At 41.1% G+C, this 25,962-nt stretch overlaps 2 protein-coding genes across 4 annotated transcripts in view; one reads left to right on the top strand and one right to left on the bottom strand.

The window, feature by feature from the left end:
• Positions 1 to 25,962, top strand: part of fhip2a (FHF complex subunit HOOK interacting protein 2) — a 229,426-nt gene that overhangs the window by 112,114 nt on the left and 91,350 nt on the right. The window lies entirely within an intron of this gene.
• Positions 1,754 to 24,939, bottom strand: klc1b (kinesin light chain 1b). Of its 3 annotated transcripts, XM_053333330.1 has the most exons (16): positions 24,881 to 24,939; positions 17,898 to 18,168; positions 16,554 to 16,784; positions 15,461 to 15,542; positions 14,801 to 15,029; positions 14,563 to 14,650; positions 13,634 to 13,735; positions 12,930 to 13,103; positions 12,149 to 12,248; positions 10,884 to 10,936; positions 10,559 to 10,626; positions 10,175 to 10,283; positions 9,574 to 9,726; positions 3,159 to 3,283; positions 2,932 to 2,989; positions 1,754 to 2,823 (listed from the first exon to the last, which is right to left on the bottom strand). In XM_053333330.1, the coding sequence occupies exons 2-16, from the start codon at positions 18,144 to 18,146 to the stop codon at positions 2,749 to 2,751; spliced, it is 1,896 nt and encodes a 631-aa protein (XP_053189305.1). In that variant the 5' UTR covers positions 18,147 to 18,168; positions 24,881 to 24,939; the 3' UTR covers positions 1,754 to 2,748. The 3 variants fall into 3 exon arrangements, with proteins under 3 accessions (XP_053189305.1, XP_053189306.1, XP_053189307.1); XM_053333331.1 differs by lacking the exons at positions 1,754 to 2,823; positions 2,932 to 2,989; positions 3,159 to 3,283 and adding an exon at positions 6,259 to 6,577; XM_053333332.1 differs by lacking the exons at positions 1,754 to 2,823; positions 2,932 to 2,989; positions 3,159 to 3,283 and adding an exon at positions 6,259 to 6,577 and having other exon boundaries at positions 9,601 to 9,726.

Raw genomic sequence — 25,962 nt, 5'->3', positions numbered from 1 at the left:
CTGGGATAAAGAGAACAACACTGCGACCCTCTGGTTCAACCTGAGCACTGTTGTGTTCAACTGCACTCTGACACTTAACTCTTTATACACAGAAATAAATCTAAACCCAGCAGCAGTTTATCACTAACTGATTAAACAAGTTATTTTACAATTCAGAATAATTTAATTATACTTGATTTGGTTCAGACTAATTATGAATTTACCTGTTTAATGCTGTTTGTTAGTTTCCTGCCACTCTGCTGTTCCTGTAGGTCTTCTGTGCATTTAGGAACAGACTATGTGATATCTATGTGACACTGATTGATTTTGTAGTTTTCTGGGGGAAAAAAAGTTCACATGGAGCTCACATGTCACCATCTCCTGCTACATAAATGCACTCTGAACATTTAGGATTTTTTGGAGAGCTGATAAATGGCATTCAGAGCACAAAGGCAGTCAGTCCTGCCCATTGCAAATACATCATTGTTGGCAAGGGGGATGACCCCTGCTGGCACTAGCGGTAGTGGTGTGTGCGTGTGTGTGTTTCTATGTGACTGGTGTCATGTTGCTGGTCCAGCTGGCACCTGGGTGACTGTCTGCTAGAATCATGCTGGCATCCAGGCTAAAAGATTAAAAAGGTCAAAATAGAGTCACAGTGTAACATGCTGATTTTAAAAGGCTGCAGTAACTGAGGGCAAACTGTTCTGCATTAAACTTGGAGTTTTTCAGCAGGAGCTACAACCCCACGCACCTCTTTCATTTGAAATTCCTGAAGCCATGGTGTCAACTCTCATGCACTAATGAACTCTACTACTCGCTGCTTGCTTCCAAGACGACCGAGAGAAGGAGCGTGACAGCTCTCGGTGGAAGGAAACCATCCTGGGATTGGTTCATATTCAAAGCACTCAGGAGTTCCTAAAGAGGTGAAGGCTCTGAACAGTAAAGCTCTGGCATACTGAGAGATTACCAGAGAGCAGAGAGACCCCGGGCTGACTTCTGGGAGGAGGGGGGTGGGGGGGTGGGGGGTGTACTCTGGGAGACACATCTTGACATGAACATTCACAGGGTTCCCACACTGTCTTTTTTCCTCTTAGTGGAATTCACTGAGTTAGACTGTAATGAGCATGCAAAGGGGGAAAAGGTTAACTTCAGACCACAGCAGGCTCATTTTACTCACTACTATCCTGTCCAGTCAGGAATGTGAGAACATAAAAAGTAGAAAACAACTATGAATAGAGGAATGTTGCTTTTATTTCTGAATCAAGTTGGAGAAACAAATGACTAATTTTGACTATGAAACAGTGATTATGACATGAGATTGTTTAAGAAACAGATCTAAACAGATACATCCAATTCTTACCATAGCATGATTTGTGAACTTATGATCAGATTCAATTTAACATTTTTTCAATTTTTTCAATTTTTTTTTTTTACAAAGGATTAAAAGGAAACAACATGTAAAACAAGGGAGAAAAATATCAAGAATTATTACAAGACATTCCAGTTTTCTTGAGTGGCTTTACTAATTGCGATCAAAAATAGGAGACACCCATCTGAGCATTGTGCAAAAAAATCTATCATTATTACAAAGTAGAAATCTATCACACATCCTAACCGCTGTAAACAACAACATTTACAGATGTGCTCACAGTTGGCAACTCAGACCTGAAGTGTGAGTCTTTGCATGGCACCAGAGATCATTCAGGAAGAACAGGTTGAATTAAGTGACCTCGTTCAGCATCATTATTTCTTTCTCTTTTCTTTTTTTTATATATATACACAATTAAAAAACAAACATTTTCATGGTTGTGTGTTTCAAGCAATTTCTTTTCCCTGCACCGGAGGAGAAGATCAGCGACAGAGATGAACAGTAGCAGCCTATTTCTATTTCAAATGCCTTTTCCGACAAAAAACGTTAACGAGTCACATGACTTCCAAAAATCATGTCAGCAGGAGAAACATTCACCCTGTATCCCAAAGCTTTAACCAACAGCCCCGCATCCTTAAACAAATCTCAACAGGCAAAATGTACGATTACCATTAAAATGAAAATAAAAATGATTTTGTTTTTAACAGTGTAATCATGTCAACTTTACATAACATCACTTCAAACCAAACATATCTGTTTATTTATCTGACTTATTTCTATTTCAGGAGACAAAAAAAAAAAAATCTACAAAGCTGTTTTTTTTTTTTTTACATGTAGAAAACAGAAATCTAATCAGCACTAATAAAACAACGGATGGCACAGGAAGACTAAATGAATTTGAGGAGGACAAATATCTCAAACTGAAACAACGTGAGGGGAGAAAAAAAATACCAGCACAGGTGGCGTCATGGCAACCGATTCCACTAGTGAGTGAAAGTGCAGAGTCACAGTGATTACAAATGAGGGAAGAAAAAAAGACATGAGGTATTTGCTCACTTGGCCACATTATGGAGGCACCAAGGTGACGCCAATATTAGTATTATTGATCAGGGAGAAGACACAGCGATCTGTTACCGGAAGACCGAGAGCAACAGCCTGAATTTAAAAAAAACAAACCCAGTGTTCTAAAGAATATGGTTTGACGACTGAAAATGTCTTTGGATCTGAATTTTGGAGGAAGATCTTTGGGTGTAAATGTTAACAGGGAGAGAATGTGTGTATGTGGCAGGCTAACGCTGTCTGGAAATGTTGTTGGTGATCGCTGTGGCTCAGAAAACGAGCCGAAGGAGCAGGAGCATCTTTGGGTGGGAGAACGCAGCAAGTAGTGGAGGTCTCAGGTCTCAGTTTCCAGAGTACAGATCCACGGTGCTGGAGCTCAAGCCCCGGCTATCCCTGAAGTTACCGCTACCTCGAGTCTGAAACAGAGCAAAACACAACACAAGAGGTTAAAACATAAGATTTACAGTGATAGAATAAAAAGGTTTAATACCATTTGAAAGCTTCTACTATAAACTGTTCTTCACCTGGAACGGGTCATCACTGGTCCTGTTGAGATAATTCAAGGAAGCAGCTCGCTTCATGCTGTGGGGTGAATAGTAAGACAAGAAAGGTTATGCTTGTGATGAATGTGGCTGAACAGATACATAATAAGAATTCTACCAGGGTACATGTTGCCTAAATGGCTGCTATTCATCATTCAGTGTGAACATGTGGCAGTATTTCTCCATCAGCGGGTTCCTTCAGCTCTTACTTGGTGTTGCGAGGCTCAGGCGGTCCGTTGCCCTGCAGTTTCTTCACCAGCATCTCGCTGCTACGACGCAAAACGTCCCGGAGCTTCCCCAGAGAGCCGGCACGTTGGAGGGCTCCGCTGCCGTCCTGCAGACACACACACATACACACACACTCATCAACCCATCCATCCATCTATCTATCCATCCATCACTGCACATCAACTCACAACTCATTTTATTTTTCATACTTCATTTGAGACTTTTCTACATTTATGTGCAGAGAGCTGAATGTGCACATTGATGTAAATGAAATATGACTTTGGCATTTGGGTGCATGACTCTGCAAATCAGTGAACAGATCAGAAGACTGAGAAGTAAAATACAGACCTTTCAACATTATTCTCAGGTGCTCCATACATTTTGCACATAAAGTTGAGAGGTAGCACTACTCAGACTGTGAGAAAAGCTGTATAATATCTTGTGTTGCTCTGAAAGCAGCTTCCAAAGTGTGATGTTGTCTTCAAGGTTATGTTTGCTTGAGCATGAGACTTCTAACAAAAACCCTGCATTACGAACTAAAAGGTGTGGTATTGAAAAGAGGCATGGAGGGTCTAATAAAATAATGAATTGTATTATTGGAAATTTAAGGTGAAGGATTTTGGGAGTTTACTAGGGTTTAACAGTCAGGAAATGTTGGCATGTGTGTCTTTTTTTACCTGCCTTGTACAATAAAATGCCAGGGTACTACTAATACCAGTGATTGTAGTAATAGTAGTAGTACAGTAGTATGGCCAAATGTGAAAAAAGAGTAAAGTTACACAATTCCATATTATATGATGCATCCATTAAGCAAAATAAGCAATTCAACAATTTGTATTTGCTCTAATAACAGAGATGTTCTTTAGGTCGAGGTGACTCAGTGTTATAATGAATTATCCATCCATCCATTCATTCGTCCTCATATGTGCTATTATAGTGAATGTGTGTTTAAGTCACTTTAAACATAACAGTATGTAAACCTTCCTCTGATTTTTGCAGGATTTGAGGTGGGAAGACCATAATGCAATGCAGCCTTATGACCAGCAGGAGGAGCTGTGTGTATATGTGAAGCTGCCACAAATGAGATATTTGTTCCACTGGGGCGGCTCCGCAGAAACATCAAAGAATCCCAAATAATACCAATGCCTCCACCCGACAGAGAGAAAACACAAAGTTCACAAATGAAAAACTTTATTTGAGAATACCAACATGTGTTGATGCAATAATCTTCACAATGCAGAATGGTAAATATAATGCAGTCCTACTTACTATGATAGTGCTTATAGACCTTACCATTTATGTTCTTCCACTTAAGGAAACTGAAGTCACACTATATATATGTCAAGAATAGACAGTTCAATAAATAAGCATTCCACTAACACAACATTATTGTCATAATTATGTGATGAGCATAGTCAATTCTTTTGTTCAGAGAGTTGCATTAGAAGTATAGGTGTACTCGTTGAAAGGAATGAAGAATCAAGGCAAGTAGCATACCGAAAAAAGCCGTATAAGTGAATGCACTTGTCGAATCTAGAAATACAGCCTACAATTACACTTCCAAGATGTTAAAGTCATTTTTACATTCAGTTAGTTACACATCTCAAATAACAGTTTGATCTTGAGGAAACACTCGCACTGTATACTTTGGGGCGTCTAAAAACAGGATTCACCAAAAAGTTGACAATGTTTACTTTGCAAACAACTTGTGTACGAAAAAAAAAAGAAGGCGGCAACACACTCCATTAAGCTTTGTGTTCAAAAGACAGTATCCAGAGTGGCCACTGTGACTGTACCACCAAAACATACACAAACACACACACTAATACTACTGCGGAGTCTGGGCTTCCATTGAATGATAACACTAGCTTCTACTCCTACACCAACAGATACGTCTTAAAAAAGGCAATTCTGGCCATTTTACCTCCATTTATTTAAAGTGTGTTGATATTTTGTCATTTCTAAAAGGAGGCTGATATCTGTGCCAGATGCTCTGGTTGGTCTCTGCTGTCATACTGGCTTCACAGCATCAGCCACTGTTGCTAATTCCCTTTGTGAATGCAAGCTGCTGTGTACAAGAGCCAATGACAACGCTCTATCCAACCAAGGACACTGAAGCCGGTGAGAGCTACTTGAAAATAAATCATCATGGCAACAGCAGCTTGCCGTGGCAACATTGAGTTGAATAACTACCGCCTTAATATTCAGCCGCTAAATAATCCAGCGCATTTAAAAAAATGAATGTAAACAAATTTAAATACAAAATTGAAATGAATCGGAAATATATCTATAAAAACAAAACAAAAAAAAGGCAATGCTCCCTTCTCATTTCCTGCTAGCCAGGCTGTAGAAATAACATCTTTTTGATAAGCATGTGAACTATACAGTACCTTATCATAACAGTTTAGGTGTTTTCATCTCAGGGGTTAGTTAAAAACAAAAAACACACAAAAAAAAGTTATTCTCTTAAAAAAAAAAGAAGAAGAAGGATATGGCTAAATACAGGCACTGGGTTGAAGTCGTCTACTTTTACTTGTTGTAGAATCAGGCTGTTAGTGCTCAAGGCAACAAATAAAGTCAGAGAGACCAATGCAGAGCAACTGATGGAAAGAAATTTTTTTTTTTTTGTAAGATATGCTGACTCAGCAGTAACTTCGTATCTGGCTGCGGGAGGAGTTGGGGTGAAGTCCGCCGATCCTCAAACGTCTTTCGGCAATTTCTGTTTTCGCCTTCTTCCGATAAATTTCGATAAAACATTTCCTGCTCTTCTTTCCAGTCAAATAAAATCTACTATGCACATTATGGAAAAATTACAAGTGGGCGCAGGGGGAAACATGTGCGAGTGACTTCCTCACAGCGAGAGATTACACACACAATGATTTTTTTAAATGTTAAAGTGAGAGAAAGAGTCCGGACGCGGGGGTTAGTGAGAGGAAAAAGAGAGAGGGAGAGTGTGACAGAAAGAGAGAAAGAGAGACAGAGAATAGAGAGGAGAGAAGAGAGAGAGAGAGAGAGAGAGAGAGAGAGAGAGAGAGAGAGAGAGAGAGAGAGAGAGAGAGAGAGAGAGAGAGAGAGAGAGAGAGAGAGAGAGAGAGAGAGAGAGAGAGAGAGAGAGAGAGAGAGAGAGAGAGAAATCAGGAAAAATACAGAGAGCGGAGATGAGAAGACCAAACGTCCCAGCAGGTGTCAGTTGTACAGTGGGGGGGGGGGACGACGACAGAGGTGACAACCGAAGGGGAGAAGAAGAGGGGGCGTTCTCTGCCGAAGAGGGGTGTGTGTGGGGGGGCACCGGGAATGGTAGAGGAGCTGTTCGTTTTGTTGGGACAGACAACACACATCCTTTTGCTATTGTGTTGAGGGAAGGAGAGAAGGATGGAGGAATAATCTTGATGGCTTAGGCCTGATAAAAGAGAAAGAGAGAAACAGACAAAAACAAACGGCACACATTGTAAGATTAAGAGCTCTGGGTTTGGGTTTCCTACTCTACACATAGACTAACACATCTCAGCTTCATCCCATTTACCTACACCTCACTATCCTTCCCCTTGGGCTCTAACTTATAGCTCTTATTAAAATAAAAGATTGATCCTATGGTAACAAAACAATCTAGAAAATGCTAGCTGTGTTGCTGTTTGACAAATGTACAGCTTTTCTTGGGAGCTGCGCTGTTATAAAGAGCAGCTGGGTGATGCAGTATGCAGGTAGGTGGTTGCAGTCACTGTGACTCAGCTGTTTCTCTCTCCTCTCTGGGTACCACGAAGTCTGAACTTGGCACAGTGCGCCCCGCCGGTGACTGTGCACTGCAGATGTGGGACATCTGCAAGCATCAGCACTGAAATGGGTGCTGATAAGATGTAGTGACATTGGGAGTAATATTTCCTTCTACGGCTTTTTAAAAATGATCTTTTTCTACTGAAAATCTTGCTTAAACCTGAACTGGATAAAATGATATAATTACCTAGACTACCTCGACTATCGCTGGGTTCTACACCTTAATACATGACTAATAAACCATTTATCTAGCCTGTTTATTACATTACTATACGCTAACCCACCCAAGCTTATTGTGGAATGAGAAGTCAAGAGGAAGAGTACAATCCACTGAGTAAAGAGAAGGAAATTTGATTGACAGGCTGATTGGTTGTCATGGCAAGATTAATCAACAAGGCAGTGGGGTTAGTAACACGAGCAGAAAAGAGAAAAAAAAGGCAAAAGGGTGAAATCTAGAAAAACATGCAAACGTGACATCGAAGCGTCTAGCTGAGAGCACATGACGGACACACGAGTGAAACCATGCAGTTTGAACAGACACGCATGTACATATTACTAATTAACTTAAACACAACCACGAGTTTGCTGAAGGTTGTTGTCTCCTCCCTGTACAAATCCTGCTTCAACACAGCCTATGAAAATATGCGCCTCTAAATTATACTTAACTAAATCCGGTCTGAATGATTTCAACACAAAACAGTATATTAGTATAGATTATTTTATATCTAATTCTGAAGTGAACGGATCAGCTGTGACACATTAGACGTACTGAGAGCAGAGTGAAGACGTGTTTAGGCAAAGCTACATGTGAATGGTAGTTGTCACGATATCAAATCACCTCTCAGCAAATGTCTACACAGAAGCAGAAAGGGCTTTACAACACTATCCTCTAAGACACAAGATAGCACAGTTACACCTACATATGTTTGCAGCTTTGTGAATGGATGGATGGATGGATGGCAAAAAATTATATTTAAGTCAAAAGCTCAAATTATGTGACAAACTAGCTTTCAGACAAAAATCAGCAAATATAGCATGAGCAAGGATGTCATGGGTACATTTGTGTTCCTTTTTGACTGTTAATTGAACTTGTGCTGCTGTGGCCGTGATGTGGACAATGAAACGCTAGTACACACCCAACGATCCTCTGCATGCCGTCAAGACAAGACAAGACAGGTGCAGATGAATACACACGCATGCAGCCGGTGCTTTTTTTGCTGGAGTGAATTTTTGAAGCAGTTGTACGATGAGTGTGTGTGTGTGTGTGTGTGTGTGTGTGTGTGTGTGTGTGTGTGTGTGTGTGTGTTTGTGTGTAGACAGAGAGAAGCGATCGCATTCACACAAAGACACCCCACCTTTCTAATGTGATGTTACTCGCTCGGATGGAGCGGCAGACATCGGGGTTAACAGACGTTTCTCAACTATGTGAGAACACGGTGAACACGCATGGTCCATTAGTGTGCATGTTAGGGGGAGGCTGGCGTTGCTGCATGCATGTTTAGACTGGGGGTTTGGTGCGGTGAAGGGTGTGGTTGCTCTTAGTGAGTGGATGGGTGGAGGGCGGGGGGGGGGGGGGGCACAGGCTCAGACAAGGCATCTCTGCTGGCACAGTCCTATCATCTGGATTATGTAAGGTTCAGCACCGCCGGCTTCTTCTAACTGGGACACGTCTCCGGCAGTGTCTCTTTGACTGCAATACACTGCTACACCAAATGTCTCACCTTCAGCTACGACCTCTTTACAAGCGGGGAGAGCGGGTGACAAATCCAATCGGAAATGTTGAGCGGAGATGAAAGCCCCCGCGGTGAAATGACACTAATGATTGTTGATCTGGGTGAGATGCAGGCAGAGTGCATGTAATGAGGCTATAAAACAGCAGGATGAACCATTATGTATCAACCTCCCGGTTTACTGCGCAGAGGGACGGACATCAAGGGTATTGGGAACCCTGTCAACCCTGTGTTTAATGGTTGAAACATGAGACGTCCTGATAGGGGATTTAGACCTCTGCATCTGTGTCTCTGTTAAAGCAAATTAATATTTCATATGTTGCCAGTGTACCAGAGAATGAGCTTGTGCCTTTTTTTATGTTACCATGTGTGAGAAGCGTTGCCAGCAGAACAACCGTTTATTAAAAAACGAGACATTTAGCGTGTCATTGTCAAGCAATGAACAAATAGAACAAAACAAAACATGTAGTCAAAAGCAAACAGATGCTGTCAAAAACCACAGGTCAGCATGCCAAGACACTCAATCAGCTTTACATTTTTTTTTTTTTCAAAAGAAGGATTTGCAGCTAAGCTCTCATGAGAAGGAAAAGGCACATCTACAGGGAGTTAATGGACTGGTACAGATACACTTCAGTAAATACATCCAATTCCAGAAAGCTGGGAAAAGATGCATTTATCACAGTGAGGAAAAGAAAAGACTTCCTGAGCTTCCTGGCTGGCTTTCTGCTCAATGAACATCACTACTTTTGAGTAGACCTCATCTAATAAGGTTCCTCTTGTAACATAAAGTATTCTGTACCAGTCTGATCTCTCTGTGAAACCACTAACATGGCCTTGTTCTTCCAGTGAGGCTTACTGGCTGTGGTGACTCAAACTGTAGTGGATCTGTACTCACCCCGTTCCATTCCACGCCCATACTCACTTCCTCGCCGGTCTCAGAGCCGCTCTCATACTTAACGCTGGACAGGCTGTCCCGGCTCCTCCGTCTTTCGCCGTCTCCGTCTTTCAGGATCTCCACCACACGTGTCTGGTGAATGGGGTCGATGCCCTGATGGGGATTACACACACAGGTACGACACACACAGAAACATATAATCAGAACTGGCACTGAGGGAGACGTTGGCTAGCTGATGTGGGTGAGAGTGTGCAGTTATATGGAGGTATTAAGAGTGAATTGAATGTTTCCTGTCTCTTGTAACACGCTGAAATTATTGTCACAGTGGCATCACAGAGACAAGCAAACATTTTTAAATGGCTGTGAAATGGGAGTGATGTTAAGGGAGGGAGGTGGAGGCTTTAGAGGCGGCTATCAGTTAGAGACAAACCACTTACTGTGTTGCTCTGGATCCAAAGCAATGTAGAGAGAGGGAAAAAGATATCATGAGATCGAGTGTGCTAACACGGGGAGGAATATCATTTAGAATTGACAAAAAACAGGAACTGATAAGCTATCTGCATGCAGAGAGGAATAGTTGCAGATTAGAAATGTGGCTGACCTGCTTGCGAGACCTCACGGCGCACTCCTCCAGAGTCTCAGCGGCCTCTAGTTTGCCCTGTCGGCGGTACAGAGCCCCCAGGTTCCTCAGAGTGGTGTTCACTGTAGGGCTGAACACACACACAAAAAACAACAATATTTATCTCAAAGTCATGTGACGAACAGTTTGATCTGAATATACTAAACTGCAAGAAAATGTTAAAAATCTAAAAACTAAAGAAGAAAATAGAAAGAATACATTAACTACAGGTATCTCTAACAATATTCTAAGCTTACTCAAACTATACAGGGTCAAGTAGTCACTGGGTGCTTGATCTTTGGCCTTTATTACTGTTTTTATTCATGCTGCAATTATAAAAGTGCTTTTATCAAGTCTCCGCCTCACCTGTTGACTTTGCAGGCCTTGTACCAGCCACCGTACTCTCCGTATGGCGTGTTGTCTCTGTGCTTGCCCTGGAAGTAAATAAGGGAGAAGAGGAAGAAGGGAGGAGTTATTCAAACAGGTTCAGCAGCATGTTTCCTGTGTTTACATGTAACTACTGATATTGTATATGCAGGACGGCTTCCTCAGAAACATATCGTATTTCACCTTCCAGGAGGTCAAACAAACCGATTTATTTTTCAATTTCACAACTTTGCATTTGACTGAGTGTTGGATTTTCTCTACTGTGGTTCAGAATGTCATGAGGATGATCACTCAAAGCTCTCACCTTGCTCATCTCCTCTCTCTCCTCTGCGTGCATCCAGATGGGCTTGTTTTCAGCTGCAGACACACAGGAGAGGTGTTCTATACATGGCACAACAGGACTGTACACAGTTGAACTACCTGACCTTTTATTGAACCCATGTATAATAATTCATAATGCATTGAACAGGCTGAGCTAGACATGTTACTGTACTGGAGAGAGACTCATATCTGAAAATCCTGGGCTGTTGATGTATGCAGTATTTAGTTTAGTTAGTAAAACATGATATATGACACTTCAAGATGATGAAATGAACCATAATCTGGAGTCTAGATATTAAGATAATCGAACACAGATTACATTTTCAGTTATTTAAAATGCAAAGACTTTACAGAAGAAATGGAGACCACTCCTGTTGTTACAGTTGTTCTAAATTTAATCCTTTCATATACATCTTTGCAGATTATATCCCAAATTAAATAAAAAATAAATTATGACATGTGAACATATGAAATGTGAAACAAAGTGACACTGGTGATGAAACAATAACAAGACAATAGACAAAATAATGCTAAAATATTACCCATCACACTTTAAACATAGCATCTATAACTGTTAAATAAAAAATATTAAAAAGTCTTATTTTACTCCCAATGAAACAGACTGTTTTGCTTCTTCTTAACCTTCAACCTACCAACAGGTTTTAATAAACATTTAAAATCACTTTTCTTAAGGCAAGTGACACATGAAAAGTAAACCTGTCAGAAGAATTTGAGACACTTTTGCTTTTGCTCAAAAAGCTGTACATTGTGCAGAAGTCACTTTCATTCCCCTTTTTAAAAAAAAGAGGCAATTTCATCCTCAGAGGAAAGCCATCAAAAAGCTTAGCTTAAACTAAACGAGAAGACAATTGCAAGAGTTCATCCTTCAGACAAGTAAACTCTTTATTTCTTCAAAAGCTTTCTGACAAAGATTCTTTGAGCCCTCTGAATGGTGAAGCTGGCTCCCTGCTTATACCATCGTCCACTTTTGAACCACCTGTCCATCACTGACTCTGCTTGCTGGTGTGACACAAACAGTAAACAACAGTGGAGCAGGCGAACAACAACAATAAACAAATCTAATATGTATTTTTCTGAGGGGCTATTTATTGTCACCCACCACCATTTTTCCTTTGTATTTATTCACCATGTTTGAAGGGTGATTGAACAAAACCAAAATCTCCAACACAGTGATATAAAAAAAAAAGTGCAGCCAGATAAGCTACAGTATCTACTCCGAGGCCTTACCATCAACAGATCCAAACTCTTTCTCGTGAGCACGAGTCAGAATCTCTTTGTACAGAATCTCAGCCTCCTTGTATTTCCCCTGTTTGAGAAAGCAGGAAGCCTGAAGAAGAGGAATGAAAACATATTTTAGCGTTGGATTTTTTAGCATATTGACTCACAATGTGCTCTCCTCTGAGACCAGGAGCAGCATATTTCTCCTGCACACTGTGGCTCATGAAAAATGATAAAGCACCACGGAGCCTCCCCTCACTGTCTGCATAGAGCCTTGGAGGGCTATGAGATGCAAGGCAGCTGACAGAGGACTGCTGGATTTATGCACAACAAGCAATGCTAATTGACACAAAATTGTTATATATAAACATTTGTGAAGATGATGATACTTTGTCTGCACGAATCTGCCTGAAATATTGTAGGATTCAGCAGCAGCTCATATCTTTTATTAAAACAAACAGTGCCCTTTTTGTTAAGTATGGTACAATGAAAACCTGAAAAACATCAATTGAATAAAAGAGGCCTTGCAGGCAGAAATCAGTCACAGTATACATGCTGAACACCCCTGCAGAGACCAAGCTGAGGCTGACTGAACAAATGACTGATTCTGTTCTCAATAAAGGAACGCTCTGTCTGTGTTTACCTTTGCACATTCACAGCTCAATAGAGACTGTAGCTCTTGTCAAAATTAATAACATGTTAAAGTGAATGTGTTTCACAGCTCTTAATTTGTGAAAAAAAAAAGAAGGAAAAAGCAACAATAAAGCTGATGTGATGGCTTCTTTCTCACCAGGTTGTTCTTGGTTTTGGCCACATTAGGATCATCTGGGCCCAGCCTGCACTCGTAGATCTCCAGGGCGCGGCAGTAGTAGTACTCCACCTCCTCGTACTTGCCCTGATTCTGGCACAGCAGAGCCAGGTTGTTCAGCTGTTTGGCCACATCTGGATGGTCCTTCCCCAGGACCTGATGGAAATTATGCAAATGTTTGGGATTAGCATTACAGTTTATGTATTTCAGTACTTTTGGCTTCAACATGCAGGTTTCCCTTCTGTACCTTCCATCTCAGTGCTGCCTCCCCTGCTGCAAGCACTCAGGAGATCTAATAAAATGCTGTCCGATCAATAGAAAGCACAGAATAGAGCTCTCAGGCAAAGACAGACTCATTGAACCCTTCTGGGCTTTGTAGCCCTGTCATGTCTCCTATCCATCTCCTGCCTCGCTCCCCCAACGACTGCTACCCATTTTCAGCTGTGCTCTCAATTAAACCCTCCGACATCGGCGTGGCCCTCAGCGGAAACTTCACAGACAATTTAAGAAAACCATTTGCTCTTTTTCCTATTTATAGCCGCCGGTGTTACAGTAACTCCAACTGACATTTTGGAAATATTATCAGTGTTAATTACTTTATTACAATGAGCTATATGTGCACAGGTTTTGCCTTGAGATGAGGCCTCGATAGCAGGGCCATGGTGCAATCCAGGGATGTGGCCTACCTTTTCTCTGATCTCCAGAGCCCTCTTACACAGAGGTTCGGCCTCCTTGTACTTCCCTCTCTTTCCGTACAGCACGGCCAAGTTGTTGAGCGTCGCAGCAACCTGGACATCGCATACAGAAACAGACAAAACCAGAATAAGCCGCTTATGTACTCTGCCTTGCTTTGTAACAGGTGGCCTAGCTTAACAATGCAAGAACTTGATTTACTGTTGTGTAAACCACCTGGATTACATAGGATGATTGGAACTAGTCTTTTTGTTTCATTATTCTGTGTTGTGGTTTAAATGGAGTGACAAGAGTAACGATGAGGCAAACTACAAAGCCTGCTTTGCCTTAGGGACTGGCACAGTGCTTTAATAGCTTCCTTCAGAATTTATGAGCTGTTTTGGAGCAAAAGTATTGTTTTGAATACTTGGATGTTTTTTGTTTTGTATATTTTGTATTTTCTTCTTCTTTTTTGTATGTTCTCTTCTTTAGCTTGGAAATGACTCAGAGTTTAAAAAAGAAAAAAAGAAAGAAAGAAAAAAGGGGTAGCGCTAGAAAAGCTCCTTGCTTCATCCTACACCCATTCCAACATTGGAAAAGTGTAAATTACAGAGACGATTAAATACATTTTACTTTTTAGTGTTCGTCATTGGATGTTGCAAGTATTTGGCAATTTAGGTCATTCTGATATATGAGCAGTCATTAAATAATTGCAGATTGATTACTTTCAAACGTGTAGGCACAGTCAAAAATCCATACTTCAATAGAGGAAAAAATCCATACAGGCCGACATAGTAGGACAGTAAATACACTCCACTGTGCAGTTATTGTCTCCATGTTGACAGAGGCTTCAAGCAATTATGAACCAACAGTGATCTGATTTATCTAAACATGGATGTGTCCACGTGGAGCAATGATTGCCATGGCAACGGCGGGGTCTTACAGCAGGATGGTCTTTGCCCAGGGTTTTCTCCCGGATGGACAGAGCATCATTGAGGAGATGAGCGGCCTCTTTGTATTTGTTCTGATCCCTGCGAGATGGACGGAGAGAACACAGGTCAGCATGGTGTGACTGAATACATCCAAATTAAAAAGACATTCTAGCACAGAGGGCAGCATACACAAAGAAAATGAATAGAAAAAGAAATAGCTGAACCCAGCTGTATGGGGTCTTGTCTGACCTATAGACCAAAGCCAGGATGTTGAGCATGGTGGCCACGTCAGGGTGGTCGTGTCCAGAGGTTTTCTCCAGATCCTCCAAAGCTTGCTTGCAGAGGGGCACGGCTACTTCGTACCTGCCCTGGGAGGCATACTGGATCACCAGATTGTGCAGAGTTCTCAGACGAGCTGGGATCTCATAGCCTCCCTGCTGGGCTGCAGCGACGGCCGCACTGTTGTGTTGGTGCTGCACTGTGGGTACAGGAGCCACACAAAGAGGGCAAAAGGTCAACTTGATTGTCAAAGGGAGAAAACTCAGACCTGATTATATCACTAACTGCATTTGCATGCAGACAACACGGTGGATTTAGACAATAATTGGATTACGGGGATAATTCAATTGAGTGTTTAATGGAACCACAACATTATCTCCCTGTGTATCCTGGATTTACACGCATAGCTGGATGTGCTTATTAAGAGGATTGCTGTGGAGTTCTTTTTAAATGATGTATGGGTATTTTTGTAGAAATTTAAAAAAACAACATTAGATGACCTGTTGAACATCATGTATTACTCTATTTTGATCATCATTTATCAGACAGGTTAAATAATCAAGTTCTCCAATCTTATCGCAGAGAAGAATCATAAGGTCATTGTGAGTTGCAGAATACTGCTGTTCTTACTTCCTTGGCCATGCTCCTCCTCATCATTGGGGAAGAGGTCATCCAGGGAGTCCTTCGGTGTTTCTCTGTCCTTTTCCTCCTGCTGAGTGGATGAAACAAACATCTAGTCAGATCCTCTAACAGATAGCACAAAATTGCAGGATGACCATTAAGGAAACATCCAGATACAATGTGAAATAAACAAAGAGAGATAACAGAAATGAACAATAACAAGCACACTGATGTGATTACATCAAAGGCTACGTGCATGAGATGATATCCATTTGTAAGCTTGATATTCATATGATCATATCTGAGAGAAGTGTAGATAATGAGCGATAACGATGAGAGAAAACATGTCATCTAGATTCTAATTATTTAAATATTTAAGCCAACACCTCATAAACATATAGTTATTATGAAGGATCATAAATATTTGGACTCAATTCTGCTAAGAAAATCATAAAGTGTTACTCACAATATAAGCAATTGAGTAGACTTATAAAACATTTAGAAGAATATATTCAACACTAAATTAAAATGCTACTTTATATCATGAGCTCAGTAATTCACCTGGACAGGATAAATTGGATTTTAAGGGTAAACTGAACTCATCCATAGTCATTAAAATATTTTTATTAACAGAGCAGGCTGTTAAGAAGTGGAAAATGGAAAAAGGGCTATTGGCTGGATGTGTTGCTGCTGAGTTAAGCAGTTAGTGGATAAAGGCTATTACAGCCTCTTTTTTGTGACTAAGGGAATTGTCAGAAACAGATCAATGAGGAGCCGACCAAAGGGCTCATTCCTGGAAGATCCTGCAGGTAATTTCTCCTTCCCGGCAAAAACAACAGCTGTGTTTATACACCAGTATCAGATTCTACAAACAGTTGTCCTACCTTTAGAGTTACATTAGTAATTCAGAGCAACAGAAATATTCCATGTAGGTTCACAACACAAGATTTGTGTTAGTATTTTATATTATATGATCATATTAAGTGACATAAGCCATGTCTATTTAACTGTTGAGGCCAAATAATGGCTCCAATTCATCCCTGCTGCTGTAACTTCAGTGTTGATATTAAACTTTGTATGTTTCAGAGTCTAGGGTACTTACAGTGGGTGAGACGTCTTCATCATACTTTTTGAGCTGGTTCATGAACTCCAGGTGCTTCTTCTCTTCCTCCAGCTGGGCCACATTCTGCTCACTCTTCTGCAGCTTCTGCTGGGTGTTAGCCAGCTCGTCCCGCAGCCACTGGTTCTCCTGGCAAAGCCTCCTCACCTGAGCGCGCAGCTTCTGCTTCTCAGACTCCACGGCGTTCAGGTGGTTGGACAGGGCCATCATCACCTGGGACAGAGACAGCATTGAAGAGCAGTGACATTAAACAAGGACGAACTGTAGCTGTGGCTGGAAAAATGTGTACACACTGGGGCTGATTTTGAATGAATCATGATCATCACATAAGCTTAGTATAGAATGAGGAAGTCGTGAGGAAGCAGAAACACCCAAAGTTGAGCACAGTAAGACACAGATGGGTAGTTTAAATAACACATATACAAAATGTACAACATAGTGCATTATTCAATATTAAAACTGGGAGCAAAATATGTATGGTATGACCAAAAATGTATATCACTGTATTTTTCAAAATAAAAGCGGTTTCACGGTATATGACAGTATTTGTTTTCATGCATAATCAGCTGTTCACAACATCTTCTACTGGTTGAGAGAGGAACTACTACTCTACTGAAGTAGATTGACTTAGGATGGACTATTTTACTGTCATGATGAGTGAATATTAGTAATATCATAGCTGCCAACACTCCCGTTTTTCCCGTATTTTAGACTCATCTCCCGCGGCTCTCCCATTTTGTCTTTTCTCCCGGGAATCTCCCGTAATTTACAGTCCCAACTTTGTTCGTTAATAATAATAATAATAATAATAATAATAATAATAATAATAATGATAATAATAATAATAAGAGCACAATAACAAAGGTTTTATTTTGAAAGCTTAGACAGGAAGCCACCCCAGCTCCGTTAGTTTGACAGAAGCTGAAACGCACGGCGAAATGTTTTTAACTGTAAATAAAAGTGCAGAGTTTCCAGCCTGCGTCAGACGATGCTGAGTTTACTGACCAATTATCAAAAACCAGGATGTGATGTGTGAACTATCATCATTTTAACTCGCTCGGCAGGCACACATCTTCTGCTGTTTGTTGAGCAGCAAGAAACGCAACACTGAAAAGGGTCCCATCTGAAACAGTGTCGCGCAACGCCGCGTTTCTAACGTTGTGTGATGAAATACACCGGTATGGCGGTGCATTAAAAATTCATATCATAATGAAAATATACACCAGTATTCGGTGTGAACCGGTATACCCAGCAAAGCACTATATCTACTCATGAAATATAAAATCACAATTTAGCCCTCCTCATACAGCAAACACCCAATCTTACCTGTGCTTCTCCCAGGCCCAGTTCAATCATCTCCACTGACTTGCGGAGCAGGTTGGACTTCTCATGCACCAGGTTGGCCTCTTCATCCTTCTTTAGGCACTTGATGGTCTCCAGCAGGCTGTGGAGGATGGAGTTGTGCTCGTTCTTCAGGGCCTCCAGACCCTGGATCACCAGCTTCGTGTTGGAGATGATCTCTTCCTGAGAGAGCTTCTCAAGCTTCTCTTCCCGTGGATACACCATGGTCGACATCTTTTATGTAGCTCAGGGAAACCTGGAGAGATTGAGAAAAAAACAAAAGGAGACAGACTGAATAGGATAACAAAGTGGACTGTGTGGGAACATTTTTAACAGCAGCAGCTGCCTGCTGCCAGACATTTTCAAATATGCAGCTGTGCTTATTTAACACTGAAACTCACAAAACAGAACCTGAGATCACAGAGGATTTGGCTCAGCAGAACAGCAACTGTCACAACATGTCTATTGTTACTTCTCTTCTCTTTAACTCAATGTCCCTTCAGTTTCAAATGATCCTTCAAGCTGTAAAACATCTGAGAAGTTATCCACAGGAGTAATATGAAAGGAGCCACATTGTGTTCTCTGGTTTAAAGTATCGGTGTCTGACAGTGCAGAGCTTGTCCCTTGATGCTCACAGACACCACATCATTTCTGTGCTCAGCTAACAACATTGTAGCATGATCCACCAGCAACGTGACAGCCATAAAAGGGGAAATTACCTTGTGTTTTATCACTTCAGCGGAGATTAGATATTCAAATTTCATGAGTGAGATAGGTCAGCATTTCTTTGAGCTGTTAAATTAGACAAATTAAGAATGTATGCAGTTAGGCCTACTTGACTGAAACACATTCTGTGAAACAACAAGCAAGTGTTGGATGAATGGCCACAGTATTATGTAAAGACGTGCAGAATGCCTGCTTTATGCACAGCCGGGGGCTACACGCACATATTATTCTGCTGGACAGAGTGCTGGGATTTGGCTCCTTGCTTGGGAGTTGTGCACCAGCTTGCAGTGAAACAGAGGGCACACAGATGCTGCAGTGTGGATGCCTTCTGGTGCCAGCTACTTTATCCAAACAGAGGCCTCGCTGGCTGCCCGACTGGATGAAGTATCACGGAGAGGATGACATGACAAAAGCCTCAGTGATACTGCTTAGCAGCTGGTTAAGTCACCGAGAAAAGTTAATAGTATTGTGTTGTGGAGAAATGTCAGCCCTTTGGTGAGTGTGTGGAGCATGTGCCATTCTCTCCTAACAGTCTGAAGATAACCTATGACTCACTGAGCCATGTCACTGCTGGCTACACGATGCAAATGTCAATGCAAAAAGCAGCCCTGCCCTTCTGACTGAGGCCCGGCAGTGGTGAGCAAGTGTGTGCTGTATTTTAGCAGCAGTAAGGATACGGGTTAAGGATGAGGGGGATAGCAATAATAAACACCAGCTGAGAGCCATCTGCCAGGAGAAAAATATACTGCCCTATTAGAGAGCCACTCCCAGCTCTGCCACTTGCATTTCAGCAAGTGTCTATTCAGCAGTGAATAGCTATTTACTTTGTGTGTGACAACAGAAGAGATAATGGCAGCCATGTAAAGTCCTATTACAAGCACCAGGAATTAAATCAGTGGCAAAATCTACGAAAACACTTTTTTCCTTTGTTGCTTGGCGAGTACGATTGATAGCTGGGCGAGGCATCACATCACCAAGACATCATAATGTAACCAGAAATAGCTGCCCACATCAATTTGTAAGCCTCAGTGTCCTAAGACCTCTGCTAACAGAACATTTCATTTGCTGTGGTTTTTGAGTGAAGCTTGGCACAGCCTTACAGCGCACATACGTAATGGCAGAAACACGGATAACAAATCCAGCTGGGTCTGTTGCTAGTATCCAGTAATTATATCACTACCATGTTGTTACGCAGATCAGATCGTGTAATCACAGCTGGGCTGTCAGCACAGTGTTATGATGCTAATGTCTTTCATGATGGACACTAGACAAGCACACAGGGGCAGCTACTGCAGTAATGGATGACTGGACATCAGTCACACTGTGGAAATTAGCTTTAATTGTGATGACACTGGATCCTGTGTACCACCAGCTGAAGGCTCTGGATGTCCAGGAGAGCAGCAGTGGTCCATAATGAAAAGTGCCAGGTAACCTGATACCATGCTCTCAATACAGAGTAGAAAAATGCATCTCTGCACTCAGGTGAAAACCTCTCAGCTCATACTTTTGTTTTGTTTTTTTCATTTAAAAGCTTTACTCCAGTTCATGAACCTGCTGACTCAAATTTATGTTCAATTAAAAATGATATCCATCGATTTTTCTTCTCTTCCTAAAAACATGAATATTTTTGGAGGCTGACACTCTTCTGTTTGATACCTGAGGTAACACTGAACTGAAGAGCCTGATGCAAAGCAGGCACCCTTTTGTCAAAACAGTTAAACAGTGCTGACTTATTATTATTGAGTATTACTGGGTACTAAAGCTAGTACCCAGAGGTGATATTGAGCATCTCTCATTTGCAGTTTTGTACTTCATTGCTCTTCACGTCCAATCAACCCTTCACTGTCATTTTACAAGGAGGAGATATAGGAGCAATAAAAGAGCACATTTACAGAGGCTCTGCTCAGTGTGGGCGACATGCACTTCAACAGTTTTTACATCAATAAATATAAAAGTACAGGAAAGTCTGGAAAAAGCTTGACCAGGAGGATTTGTCAGCCAGCATTTAAAAAAACATAAAGTACGTATACTCAAACACATTTGAAAACATCTGAGCTGGAATTCATTTGTACATAATGGTTTAATTGAGGTTGCTGTATGTTCATGGTATGCACATATTCAGTATGCCAATGACCAGAGGGCTCAGTTTCTTACAGTCAGTGGATTCAGGTATGCACAGCAGTAAAGCATTTTTATCAGTGAAGTTAGTCAGAGGACAAGTACAAACATGTTTCTGAACTTAAATTAAAGTAAAACAGACCACAGTATGGATGCCTCCTGATAACCACTCTGTCCTAAAACATGTCTATTGTTTACATGTCTATTCAACCGCCACACAAATCATGCTAATCTCTTATTTTCATGGTCAAAGAGATAACTGCTTTGTATCAACTTTATAGCATTATGCTACAAATAGAGGGGAAGCCTAACTTAAGTCAAGGTTGAGGTTATAGGAGCCTAACCTCTAATGAGGACCGATAGTATATTTCTACCTGATGTGACAACACAGCTGTCACCTGCTCCGACACATGAAACGCTCTTTGAGAGATAAAGCAGATTCACAGATCAGACAACATATTACCCTAAACAGTGACTTTGAGTCTCAGCAGTTTACCACCTATATGGATGAAAGGCCTGACTAGCTGAGTGTTCACAAACAAAGAGAGCAACTACTTTTATATCAGTCAGGGGAGAAGAGAAAAAAAGCAGCTCGGCTTTGATAAAACACTCAAATACTTGAATCAAAGACTTGCTTTCTTCAGACACATGAAGTTAATATTTTACAAGAGTGGAGATAAAGTCCAACAGGACTACTGTTTTACTTCAAAATGACTGCCCTTCAATTAATCTTTAACGTTTACTTTTTCACCTTTCATAAAAGTCATGTGCGCACACACACACACAAGTCATAGCACCAAAGGCTAACAGCTAATTCATGATGTCCAGAATGTGCCTTCTCATACTGCTGAAATGCATCACGCTGCTTTTAGGACAACATAACAACTGTGTCTATCATGTAATTACACATTACAACATTACACTACACAGCAGCACATATATTTGGGACTTAAGGCAAATGCTTTCATGATGAGGTACAGGAATGACCAGGATTGAGTATTGCTCAAGCCTCATTGGCAGCAGTTTAGGCAGCTACTAACAATTAAACAAACAAAAGTAAACAAGGGCACAAAAAGAAAACACTTCCCACCTACAGCTACTTCACACACCATGTTAAATGTTTGTACGTACACAACAGATAACACATGACTCATAAACAGATGCTTGAGCTTCTTATTGCAACAGATGGCTTTTAACTAACATGGCCAACCATTAGGTGGCATGTTTATATAATACATATAAATACATTATGGAGCGACAACTCATTGTAAACAAAGTGGTGATGATTCTTCATTTTTTCACCAAGATAAAAACAGAAGGAACATTAATCCATCGTTCATGCTGGTGAAGTTCGCAGCTGCTACAGTTTGCTGGACCAGAAAACTAACCTTGGTTTCAATGGCAGATCAGTCTCATAATTTGGCAGGAAGAAAAGCTGATGAAATAATGACTCGTCCTCCGGCAACAGCGCTATACGCCAGCAAAGTACATCATAAAGCTGCTGTGCTAATCCAAAGACAGCCCTCTTAAAATAAAAAAGGAAACCCTCAGCGTGAATCTGAGGCAAATGGAAATGAAACTGGACAGCGAGGTATGTGCTGAGGATGGTGAGGAGGAGGAGGAGGGGAGCTGCCTGCAGGATGATGGTGACCTTCCCACTGCTCCGTCGGAACAACCAACATCAGCTCAGGGCGCACACAAGAGACAGCCCCGCCCACAGCAGGAGGAGAGCAGAGGAGCAGGTCGGATGGGGGGAGGGAGCCATCCTGATCTAGACTGTGCTTCTCTATACTCATCAGACACAAAGCGACCGAGCACCAAGCATTAAATGTCTATCGAGCCAATTAAACACACAACCAAATATCAAACCTCTTGGTTTCTGCAGTGCAGCAAAAGGTCACAAAGCCTAAGAGACATTTATAACACGCCAAACACTTACAATATAACACACTGAGACCCTGATGAACACACACACACCTCAGGTAATGTTCATTCATACAACCATTACACACACACACACACACACACACACACACACACAGTCTCTTCAGTGACGTTCACTGGCTGACTCATGTTATTAATCAGCCAATGAACAATGAGTGATTTGATCAGCTAGTTTCTGGTGACACATTTGAACTGGAATCAATCTTAAAGTGGAAAAACACCTGTGTGTGTACGGACTACAGTGATCATAGATCAGCTGCGCAGGGAACAAATCCATCCAAAACAAGTGCCAATGTATTTCCACAGTTCACGTCACTCATAAAGCTAGACTGCAGAGAAGGTATACTGAAGCACTGCTGTACTAGTATTACACAGGAAGCCTAAAATCTATTAACTCATCCAAAAAAATACACAATAATACACTGTTACTATTGTGTATTTTTGGATTCAGATGGTCATGAGCAGCATTATTTCTAGCATGAAAAACCTGCTGACTAATGAAAGATAGTGTAAAAAAAAAACAGATAAGACTTCATCTAATTCTCTTTTGATGAGTTGAAGCAGGAAATGACTCTAACCAACAAGTTAGCTGACTCATGTTTACAGGTGGATCAAAGGTCATATAATTACTGTCATATAAACCTAGGTCCCTGGAACCATATAACCAACTGTGATGAAAGGCAGCTCTGTGGTTAAAGAAATATCACAGTAGAATCGCTTCATTTCTCTCTGAGCCTCCTCTGAAACCTGGATCATCTCTGTGTCGTGTTTGCCCTTCCAGAGGACCAATCTTTATTAGTTTCCGTCTCCGAAGAGGCCTCAAGCTTCACATTATCACATCTCCGCTTGGCTGACACCATCATCGCACAGTCCCTCGTGCCTCAAAATCCCTTCCCTGTCATCCCTGCGCACTTAGATTCAAATCGACTGTGGTTTAACACACTGATATCCAAAGAGGGGATCAAGTAAATAACCCTTAAATGGCACAACATTTTAGACAGTTTAGTCCGTGTCATTTTCTTCTTTGGAAATGTTCAGACTTAGTTTCCAGCTTGTTTTGAGTACATTCCCACCATAACACAGTGTCTGGGTGAGAAGGGTGTGGTGCATGTTGGGCATAGGAAATGACAAAAAAACATAAGGAGAGACTGCAGTGGGTGTCTCAGTATACCCAGAGGCCTCATCTTGGTGCCATATCCCCCACAGATGCATTTCCTGTCTACTAGATTACGTTTGACAACACCAAATCACTTTTTCCTCTCTGTTTCCAGCATTAACAGCAATCCACCACACTTGTCCTGCATCACCGCCAGACACAAAAGAGAGGCAGTCATCAGGGGAGGGAGGGTGTGGCAGAGCTGGGGGACAACCAGGAGGGAAGTGCCACTGACACTGTCCACAGTCATCCATCACTCCACTGAAAGCAGCTGCTGGAGGGCTGTTTCCTCACTGAACAATGTCTGCCTCAACATTGCCACTGATGCAAGGGGAGAGGCGTATGGTTGTACATTGTAGCATCTGTCTGACTCACATTATATAGAAAATGCGTTTCTATAATGGTCATTTTTAGAGTTTAATGATTTAGAAGCGTAGAAAACAATGGCAGACTTTTAATTTATATGTTAATGAGTCTGCACAACCTGAATGGATCTGATACACAGTCTTCTAAACGTTTTCAACATACTTCAAAGCATAAAAAAACACATTACATGCTCCAATGGTTGACATTAATAGCACAGCTGGTTATAACACTCACATCATTTAATTTCGTTATGCCTTTCGCAGCTCACAACGAGGCTATGATTGTCTTATATCCTCCTATACGAGTCTTACTTAACACTAAAAACACATTTAACTGCTTCCTTCCTTCTCTACACTTACTCTGAAGTTTTTAAGACGAGGGCTCTATTAGTTTAGCTTCAATATCTTCGTAGAAACTTATCATAAAGCCTGTTTTTTTTCCTCCTCTTTTCATCTGTTCTGCGCTACCGACAGCGGCTGGCTAGCTTCAGCTAACCAGCTAGCATCACCACTCCCTGTTTGCTAATGAGTTCACCCTTTTTAAACAGCAAAGAGGATCGTTTATTTACACGGTCGCGTCAAATAATGCTACGTACATTCAAAGTCATATACAAACGTCACACAGTGGTGATATTAGTGAAGATATAGCTGTCGCTTACCGAGAGCTGGGACTGACGGCTAGCTCAGCCCCTTTAAATCCAAAATGTCTCCAGCACAGCAAATCTCCCGTCAGCCACTGCGGCTCACTATATGTATGGTGACGTCATGTTTTGTTTTTCGCCGCTTTGCATAACTCATCTATCTATCTATCATCTATCTATGTATCTATCTATCTATCTATCTATCTATCTATCTATCTATCTATCTATCTATCTATCTATCTATCTATCTATCTATCTTTCTTTCTTTCTTTCTTTCTTTCTTTCTTTCTTCTCTTTCTTTCTTTTCTGTCTAATATCAAAAACTACATATTTCACTTGGATAATGGAAATAAATGTAATACTGATTACTTTAAACTTTCATTCTAACTTTCAAAGATGTATAAATGAAGCTCATAAAAACTCACCACATAAAAAAATACACATAGTGACACCTGGTGGTTAAATTGAACACTACTGCTACTGTGTGTGTCTCATGGATGTATTACAGCCATTATATCTGCAGGGTGGATGTGGGTTCCTCACTAGCATTGACTGGTTATATGTTTGTTAGTGCATGCATTGAATATACTCCTCATTATGTGTGCTTGAGAAATTCAATGTCTTCTTGACTGTACACACACAGGAAGGTTTAAAGCAGGCATGTTGCACTCTGCAGCACTACACTCCAATTTGTGTTGGTGTTATTTGGTCAGTTTTGTTATTGTTGCTGTTTTTGGTTACGTCAATCTCAGAAGACTCTTGCTTGGAGTTTTGCTTTTTTTATTATTATTATATATACTGTATCTACCAATTAATTTTATATTCAATAATGGTATATTCCCCACATTCGCATTCAAAAATAATTCTTCCACATATTATTTGAGCTTACTGCCACCTAGAGGTAAAATTGAACCAGAATGAAAAAGCTGGTTTAGAAATGTTACTGAACGGTTGCTATGACACATCGGCATACAAACCCTAGGAGCTACAAATAAAGGACGCTGGATCAGGGATAGTTAACCACATTTTAGTATTATACAGGTTTAAAGCGTGCATGTCAGTCAAATAATATAATTATTATCTCACCCTACTGGAAAATC

The sequence above is a fragment of the Scomber japonicus genome, chromosome 14 (genome assembly GCF_027409825.1).
Source record: "Scomber japonicus isolate fScoJap1 chromosome 14, fScoJap1.pri, whole genome shotgun sequence".
Taxonomy (NCBI): domain Eukaryota; kingdom Metazoa; phylum Chordata; class Actinopteri; order Scombriformes; family Scombridae; genus Scomber; species Scomber japonicus.
Note: the sequence above shows the minus strand (reverse complement) of the source record. Positions and strands in the feature narration are given on the sequence as shown.

Bases quoted from the DNA above. Each gene is read 5' to 3' on its own strand.
- klc1b (XM_053333330.1), bottom strand. From the start codon at position 18,146: ATGTCGACCATGGTGTATCCACGGGAAGAGAAGCTTGAGAAGCTCTCT. The intron at 10,627-10,883 runs GTGAGAGCTTTG...ATTTACTTCCAG, and splicing joins AGAGAGAGGAGATGAGCAAG to GGCAAGCACAGAGACAACAC. The intron at 2,824-2,931 runs GTGAAGAACAGT...GCTCTGTTTCAG, and splicing joins CCAGTGATGACCCGTTCCAG to ACTCGAGGTAGCGGTAACTT.